This window comes from Lolium rigidum, chromosome 2, assembly GCF_022539505.1.
Source record: "Lolium rigidum isolate FL_2022 chromosome 2, APGP_CSIRO_Lrig_0.1, whole genome shotgun sequence".
NCBI lineage: Eukaryota > Viridiplantae > Streptophyta > Magnoliopsida > Poales > Poaceae > Lolium > Lolium rigidum.
The window spans coordinates 53,788,764-53,798,216 of NC_061509.1; the positions used below are offsets into that span (position 1 = coordinate 53,788,764).

General features: G+C 42.7%; 1 protein-coding gene across 1 annotated transcript; it reads left to right on the plus strand.

Moving 5' to 3' along the window:
• Positions 1-1,440: 1,440 nt before the first annotated feature.
• On the plus strand, positions 1,441-7,560 carry LOC124689746 (ABC transporter G family member 1-like). Its single transcript, XM_047223224.1, has 8 exons — positions 1,441-1,855; positions 3,565-3,644; positions 3,726-4,190; positions 4,746-4,832; positions 4,914-5,042; positions 5,577-5,768; positions 5,847-5,933; positions 6,866-7,560. Exons 1-8 carry the CDS (start codon positions 1,441-1,443, stop codon positions 7,496-7,498), a joined length of 2,088 nt encoding a protein of 695 aa, XP_047079180.1. The 3' UTR covers positions 7,499-7,560.
• The last annotated feature ends 1,893 nt before the right edge of the window (positions 7,561-9,453 follow it).

Consider the following 9,453-nt stretch of genomic DNA (forward strand, 5'->3'; position numbering starts at 1 on the left):
AACTACGTTGTTACAGATCTTCACGATATTAATATATTTTCTTTGTCAATACAATTTTGGCCTTATCGCAATTTGTTCGACTTTGGCAGCAAGCCCTACCTTTCAATCATAATGTCACACTTGATGTGCTTTTTTTTTCATCACACGACCCCCAACTTAGCGACCAAACCCCAAAACTACATCACCCACATCAGGGGATAGCAAAAGCGCCATATATACAAGTGACAGCAACAAAGGCCAATCTCTTCGACTCTCTTTTTCCAAAGTGTCAAGGATCAATGGACACGGCATTCTGTCTGTAAGAAGAAAGAGTTTGAGCATCTCGGTATTGCTAATATTCAAGAGTTAAATTCTCTCTTATTGGTATGATGTACAACTGATATGTCACACTTAATATGTTGCTTTGTACTAGTGATGATTATGATTCTGCAAACTTTCAACGATATTTAGTTTTATATGTGAAAACTTTCAAAAAAATTAATTCTATATATGTAGTAGTAGTACTTGCATCGTCCATTAAAAAAGCTTCATGTTCAAAAGATAAAAAGTAAAATAAACAACAGGGTGTTCTCTTTTTTGAAGAAAAAAACTCATTTGTACATGATTGTGCCCTTACCCATGGGCCATGGTATGGTGCTTTCAAAATTCGTGTGTCGGCCAATCAATGACCACCCATAACTAATTTGTCATCGTCTATGGGTTTAATATCCAAGTTAGGAGCACACCCAACAACAACTTTATCTCAAGTCCCATAGCAACTACAACAGAGTCTAGTCATATAGTGAGAGTTCGGATTTTTGGGTCACGAGCGACATGGAGTACTTTGAATGGTTAAAAATAGAAAAAATCGGTTAAAATATCCAAGATGTAGGGAATAATGAAATCTACCAACACGAAAAAGTCTCACCACAAAATACCAAGTATTTTAGGCTGCACAAACAATGACAAAATCTCACATCTAAGTCAGATTTTTTTTCATTTTTGTTAAGCCCAGAATATATAAAGTATTATGGGTTGATATTTTGCATGTTGGTGGAGTACACCATTATCTAAGTCTAGATTTTTTTTCGAATTTTCTAAAACTTTGAAATTGTGTTTTCAAATTTTGATTATTTAGCTCCATGACAACCGAGCTCCAAAACGGATTTCCGATAAATATACTTTTATAAAGACTATAGATGACATGTCACTAAAGGCTATTCTATTAAACATACTCGCACTATTTTGCCAATTAATCAAGAGAGTGCTATAGTGCAAGTTCGTGGTGTAGGACACGCCGGAGCAGAGCAAGTCCTGGTCGACGACCGACGTGTTGCCTGCCCATGCATCCCGAGTTCCCGAGGGCTATTAATTCGCGCCGGGCCATATGTTAGCCACTGCTCCATTTCCATTGCGCTTCTTCGGAACCAATCAAGCGAGCTACCCAACGTACGTGCGCCTATGGCAGTCTCGTCGTCGCCGCTGCCGCGATGGGCGCCGACGCCGAGCCCGTCGCGCCCGCTCTGGCGCTGGGGTGGCGGCACGCCTGACGCCCGAACCGGCGGCGGCTCCGGCGAAGCTGCAGGTGCGGGCAGGTCGCTGGCTAGAATGTTCCCGTGGAAGCGTCGTCCGGCCGTGGCGGGGTTCGACGGCGTGGACGTAGCGCCGACGCAGAGCGCGAGCACGGACGTCGTCGACGACCCCGGGGTGTTCCTGACTTGGGAGGACGTGTGCGTCACGGTGGCGGGCGGCGCGTACGGCGCCCAGCCGGTGAGCATCCTGAGCGGGATCAGCGGGCACGCCGGGCCGGGGGAGGTGCTCGCCATCATGGGGCCGTCCGGCTGCGGCAAGACCACTCTCCTTGATACTCTCGCAGGTTCGTCATCAACTCATCATTTATGCAAACGAAATTCTTCTTCTCCCTCACTATTTTCCTACGGTGTTTTCACCAAACGCACGTACGTGTGGGTGATGAGTGATGAGACATTGGTGATGAGTTTGGCTGTCGAATCTGAATCTGTTAGGGTGACTCTGCGACATGCGAGGGCCAAGCTTGCCTAGCAAATAAGACGAGAAGACTATAGAGGACACGGCTAAACTGCACGGAGTGAACTAAAGATCCATGTAGGATTTTTATTTTTATTTTTCCGAAACACAGTATCCACGTACGTACATACACCCACTTCTACGAACGCACACGCACACTCTATCCCCATAAACATCTGCGAGAGATAGAGAAAAATGCATGTAGGACTAAGAACTGCTCATGCGCGCAAGGAGCTGCATGCCTGCGTGGTTCGGAGCACTATATAGATCATCCCTGTTGCAGCATCGAAGTAATCAAAAGAAAATCCAAACACATAGAGACTTTTCCTCGAAATAATGTTCATATTATTATATGGTAAAAGGTTGGGGTTTTACTAATTTTCAGTCGGCTCAGACATCATTGGATTGCATTGTGATGTATGCTAGCCATGAGTTTCAACGTGGGTCGCAGGCTTTCCAGTTAAGATTTTATAGTTTCACATCGCATAGGAACGAATGAGATTTTACTACTTGCATATGGGTTGTAACTACGAAAAATGCTGCAAAGTCGTTGGATTGCTTCATGATTCCTAAGTTACAATATGGGCTACAACTGAGAACTGAGGACACAATGAAAATTTAAACATCCCAGAATTAGTCACTCTCAAAAATTCGTGCTATTTGCTCCTCCATCCCTTACATTCATGTGGCCACAGAGCTATCAACTGGATTATACCATTGTCACATCAGGGATTTTTGTCAGTACGCCTAGGACATTGCAGAGGTTTTCGCGAAATAAATGAAGTACAGTAGCGTTTCATCTGCAAAAACTAATAATTGAGAACGTTGCAACATTACATTCTCCGTTTATGACGTTAGCATCTACTCACGAATGCGTGCTTTATTGCTCTCTAGTCCATATCAACATAATGTAGGAACAGTGTTGTTTCATCATTGCTTAGGAAACAAAGGGCTTCGTTTGAAGAAATAGGCCAATGCACTTAAGAAGAGAGAGTTTATTTACAGAAGGACAAATAAGGGACCCAACCAAAATATTTAATAACAATGGAGAATGTGGGCTGGGCTTTAACGAGATTTGGATCAGTGGCACCAAGTGACACACTGGATCTACCTCCGTTCCATAATGTAAGCCGTTTTAGCAAACTAGAACAAAGTGATATCTCTCAGTGGTTATTGCCCCTTTCATATATGCCAGCAACTGTAATAAATAGACCAAATATTGTCCATAGAAAGTCCAGCTGTGTTGACAGTTGACACTACACCATTCTTCAGGCGGTGAGTAAAATTTCAAGCCTCCACTCCCTAGCACAATCAGCCGACAAATTCCGAACTACCATTGGGTAAGGGCAATCAAGAATGAGGTGATAAGTATTTTCCAGAAACAAAATGCTCCAACTAAGGAATTTACGCTAACGATTCATGCCCATGTGCATGCGCAACATTGCAGAATGTTCGATTGGGAATCCCTGGTTTTAACCATCGAAGTTAATTTCCTTGCCCCTGCAAAAAAGAAGAAAGTTAATTTCCTTTACATCGCAGGAAGGATAGGGCCTGGAATCAATGAAACGGGGTTGATTCTGATTAATGGCCGTCGAGAGAAGCTTGCCTTTGGAACCTCGGTAAGATAACACTTCCATCGTTAAAATGTGTTCATCTCTAGAAGCATGCATCATCCTGATTTGATTGTGATAACTGGAAAGGCTTACGTGACCCAAGACAATGTGCTGATGTCGACGATGTCAGTGCGCGAGGCCATCTACTACTCGGCGCAGCTGCAGCTGCCAGGCACAATGCCGAGGGCAGAGAAGTGCGCGCATGCCGACGGCGTGATCCGAGAGATGGGCCTCAGCGACACCATGGACACGCGCATCGGCGGGCGCATGACCAATGGCATCAGCGGCGGGCAGCGGAAGCGGCTGACAATCTGCATCGAAATGCTCACGCGGCCGCGACTGCTCTTCCTGGACGAGCCCACCAGCGGGCTCGATAGCGCCGCCTCCTACCACGTCATGAGCCACATAGCTAGGGTCGCTGCCAGGGAGGGCATGACCGTCGTCGCCGCGGTGCACCAGCCCAGCGATGACGTCTTTGACCTCTTCCACGGCCTCTGCCTGCTTGCCTCTGGCAGGACCGTCTTCTTCGGAGCTGCGTCCGATGCCACCCAGGTAATTATAGTACACGTCTGCCTCTATCTCTCTGTCTCCTTGGAGCAACATTGAAGCCATTTTGGTGCCAAATGGACTCCACTGATATCTCTGCAGAAAAAATACAGTACTATTAATTAAGAATAAAATATTTATCGTACGTAATCCATAGCTTAGCAAATTAAATTGGCCTCCATTTCTATCCCAAATGCATGGAAAATCCTAGATAATAACATCCTAGCACTCAATGGTGCAAGGAACAAATGGATAATATTATTCTTCAAAATCAGAAAACGCTAATAAACGCTAATAAGTTTGTTGTGACTTGAGCAGCCACAAAAGAAAAAGTGACAATCGGCCAAATAGCAGAGTTGTGACAGCGGATAACACATCCAAAATTATTATGGCATATAATGAGCAACAAGAATACCTAATCATTGGTAAATCCAAGCTCTACTGCCATGAATTAAGACTACCAAGCATTCGTAATCCATAATAAATTTGATCTGGCGTTAGGACGTGATCTTCTTACAAAATTTTGAGTTTAAGAGCTGTTTTCGTATTCATTTCCTGTAGTTCTTTACTCAAAGTGGCTTCCCATGTCCTCAACTGAGGAACCCATCAGACCACTTCCTGAGAACAATCAATAAAGATTTTGATGAGGTACCTATTTTTCATCATTTCCTTTTATGATGTTCCAAATAAAAAGAATATGTTTTTTTACCTATGTTATCCCATATGCAGGAACCTGTTGAAAATTCCAAAGCTAGGGAAAAAACAGCAGTTGAAGCAATAGACATTCTGACAGATGCTTACCAGTCCCCTGCTTACTCAGAAAAAACAATGAACCGAATAGCTGAGATGAAAGGGATAGTAAGTTGTTTACAAACTCATTTTCCTGAAGAGTGAAGACTTTATTATTTTGGCCAAGTGCGTGATTACAAAAAATCATAAATGTGGACCAATCTGTATGTATTAACAGTAAAAAAAATTATTAGATTTTTTCCTCAGTGAAATACTCCCTCTAGTTCACAAAAATGATGCTTTAGACTTTCATCACTAGTTTCATTTGTAGTACATGTACATATACTATACTGATAAAACTATAATATTAGGAAAATACATTACGAGAAAAAATTATGTGATTCTCAAGTCCCCAATCTGAATATTCAAAAAAAAAAAATTAGCGGTCAAAGTTTTCAAAATTCGACTAAATGTATGTTCAAAACATCATTTTATAAAAACTAGAGGGAATAACATATTAAAACAGCATTTGTACTACGTCATGTCATTTTTCATTTCTGTGAACCAGCACCAAACTCTCGCCATGGAGTACTATAGATGCTGAACCAGCGATGTGTACACATATAAAAGCTAACAGTTATTATAATATGTGCTAAATTCTAGGGTGGAGCTCCATTTAGGAAGAGGGAACAAGCCAGCTTCTCAACAAAGGTTTTTGTACTCACCAGAAGGTCATTTGTAAATATGCACAGAGACATAGGATACTATTGGATGCGTTTGGGTATTTTTCTAGGAATTGGCATTTGTCTTGGCACTATATTCTACCAAGTTGGCCACAGTTACAGTTCTATCCAGGTAAGTTCAATAACATGATTTATTAGGAAACACAACATGTTAGATATCAACAAATTGATTTGTTGCCCTATTTTGCAGGCTAGATGTGAAGTAATAATGTATACGACCGCACTTCTTACTTTCATGGCAATTGGAGGATTCCCTTCTTTTGTAGAGGACGTAAAGGTTTGCTTTCTCTCCCATCATACTAAAATTTGCATGAGTACTTCTGTCCATAATACTTTTTTCTACGAGGGTAATACTGAAATAATTTGTTGGCATTAAGTAAAAAAATAACAACATTAATTAAGGTTATCTATCAATTTTCCATCATTTGTTTTCCCGACTAAATAAGTTAATAATATTACATAGAGAGAGAGAGAGAGAGGTCTCAATAATCAGAGATGCTAGAGAAACTAGGGACATGAATTTTTGGCTCATAGGTTCCCGCACACCCTATATTGAAGATACATAAGAAGACTTACTAAAAAAAATGTGCCGTAAATTATATGGGTAGGGAATATATGTAGATATGGGTATGTCAAATCTGGAACTAAAATATTCAGTTATGTAGCCTACACAAAAATAACAAAATGTACTGTTCGCAATATAGAAGTAGACATGTACTATTCACAATATAGCGAAAATCTATCTTCTCTTTTTTGTGTAGGTCACATAAATTCGAAATTTTTCTTGAAAATTTACACGAGTAAGTAGCATGGTGACATGTACGTGCGTGAATTATTTCTATTTTGGACACATTTAAATAGGGTTATTCCAATGTTTTGAATCTCACAGTATATGGCACCCGAGTGCACCATCGTAATTCTCGACAAACTAGCCGCTAATTAGATCTCAAGCTTTACAGGCTCAGATTATCAATCATACATGTCAGCAATCAAGGACTGGAGGGGTGCTGTACTGTAAGCTTGTCTAAAAAGATCTTGCGTTAAGACAATGCGCATTTGTAGATTTGAAAATGTACGACTTGTTACACTTAGGTATAACACTTCCTCAAATGAGTTGGAAACAGGAAGTCCACTCAGATGCATATATATTCTTCTCGCAGTTGCTGACTAACTCCAGAGCTGGTTGCACACCTTGTTTCTACATCGCAGGTATTCAGAAGGGAGAGACTGAGCGGCCATTACGGCGTGGCGGAGTTTGTGATCTCAAACACACTGTCAGCCACTCCATACCTGGCATTCATAGCTGTGATCCCCGGCGCAATGATGTACTACCTGACGGGGCTAACCAAAGGGGCTGATCACTTCTCCTACTTCGTCATCAACCTGTGCATGTGTACATTGCTGGTCGAGAGCATGATGATGATTATCGCCGTCATTGTGCCGGACTTTCTAATGGGGATCATTGTCGGGGCTGGAGTGCAAGGGGTGATGATGCTCAACGGTGGCTTCTTCCGCCTCCCCAAGGATCTCCCGAAGCCGGTGTGGAAGTATCCTTGCTACTACATCTCATTCCACAAGTACGCGGTGCAGGGGTTCTACAAGAACGAGTTCATCGGGCTGACGTTCCCGAGTGACCAGCTGGTTGAGAAAAATGCCACCATCAGTGGCCTTCAAGTGCTGCAGGAGAAGCTCCAGGTGGAGATGGGATACTCTAAATGGGTGAACATTGCCATCCTCTGTGGGATGATTGTGGTGTATAGGATGATGTTCTTTGCTATTGTCAAGATCGCGGAGGAAGTCAGGACAAAACGAAGTGGAATGAGATGCAGATGGTGTAAATAGATGTGCCTCTGATTTCACTTATTTTCTTGTCAGGCACAAAACTGTCATTGGATATAATAACACAGTATGGTATATGGATTGTTTATGTTTCTTTGGATGGAGTTTCTGACAAAGCAGTGGTTGCTGGCTATCTGATAAAGACCTGAGGAAGCAGCTGGAGCTGGATAACCCGGTGGTAGAATGTACTCTTTGGATTTGATCTAAAAAAATGTACAGATTTAGGTGTGAAGATGCTCTGGTATTATTTCATGATGATTAAATGCTTCCGAACCGTTTAACTCTACACTAGCACGAGAGTACCTAAGCATATCAAAACCTATATGCCTACCAAAACCAGTGCTCGGCTATTGTACGAGCTCCCTTAATAGTCAGAGTACATATCCGACAAACATTCATGTTCTCATCTAACAACTATAGATACCACGCTGATCAAGACGTTGACGACCAGCACACGCATCTGAATCGATAACATAACATGGTTATCATAGATAGCTGAAGTGCTGAACCTCCTGTACAGAGTTCTTCTTACCTGAACCAGTTCGTCTTACCTGAACTGCCTGTACAGACGTACAGTTCGTATTGCCTGAGCCTCCGGGGCGCGCCTCCTCCCGTTTCTCACATTGCTCGTCGCTGGCGCCTGAAGCTACGAAGCCCTCTGATGCCCGGCTCCTCCTGCCCCGTCTCCTGCCCCGACGGCGTCCGTGAGGTGATTTTCCACTCCGCGGGGCGGTGGCGCGGTAATCCGGCGAAACAATGGGTATAGAGGAGAAGGGACTCGCTTGGAGGGAGGAGGAGGAAGATGAGGATGAGGACTCCGGCGCCGGCGACAGATTGGGCGTCAGCTTCGGCTCGGCAGTGCAGCTCGCTTCGGTGCGATAGGCAGTACCCTGCTTGGGCTTGGGCTCGTTTGGTGGCCCGGCCCATATTACACAGCAAATCAGGACAGATATTTGGCATATAGCGTATGGACGGTAATCGGGAGGGAACGCTCGCAGCACACATGAGAATTGAGGGCCTGCTTAATTTAAATGGTGTATGAATATAAAATTTGTAGGATTATTTTGTGGGAATTTTTTCTACAATGTTGTTTGATTTGTAGGGTTAAATTTTATAGGCAGTCCTTTGCACTAGGAAATCTAGCATACAGTTACACCACGTTTTAAAATCCTTCGCTTTTTTTTACGGAAGGCTCAAGGTGACTTTAGATTAATAAAACCACAACCGGCAGCTTCAGGGGCAGAGCTAGGAATTATTTTCGATGGGTTCACGCAGTATTTGAGCATGAAGTAACTATAATATTGTAAAATTTTAGACCATCTCAAAACGAGACACGAGAGGGATCCATGGCAAGAATGCCAGGTTTCTTTTTGGAGCAGCTGTACTGTTTTTTTTTTTAAAAATTAGCTGTACTGTTGTTTGTTTCACCCTTTGGTGGCTATGTTTTTCCCAGCCAAGATATTCAGATATGCTCAGGTATCCCATATCTCTGGCGCGCTCTTCAATCTTTGGCATAGATGGCATTGTTAAGAACCAATGATTCTTGGAGCTTTGGCAGTTGAACTGATGCATCGTTGTTCTCTTTTCTGTCTTTTATTGTCAGATATCTTGGAGCTTTGGATTCAGCTCAGATTGTAAGCAGAATGGTATTTCTTTGTGGCAAGCTTTGGACCCGAGTTGAAAACGGATGTTATGGGAAAGAAATTCCTATTGAACTATAGGTCTTGGAGGTCAAGAACTCAGCTCTGCTGGGTAAATGGCTTTTTAAGCTTCTTACTGAGGATGAGATTTGGCAAACTATTCTCCGTAGAAAGTATATTGGCTCGAAGGCGCTATCCCAAGTGGTTTGGAAACCTGGGGATTCTCACTTCTGGGCTGGTCTCATGGCGACAAAAAATGTATTCTTTCGCCATGGTACTTTCTCTATTAAGAATGAAGAACATATACGGTTCTGGGAA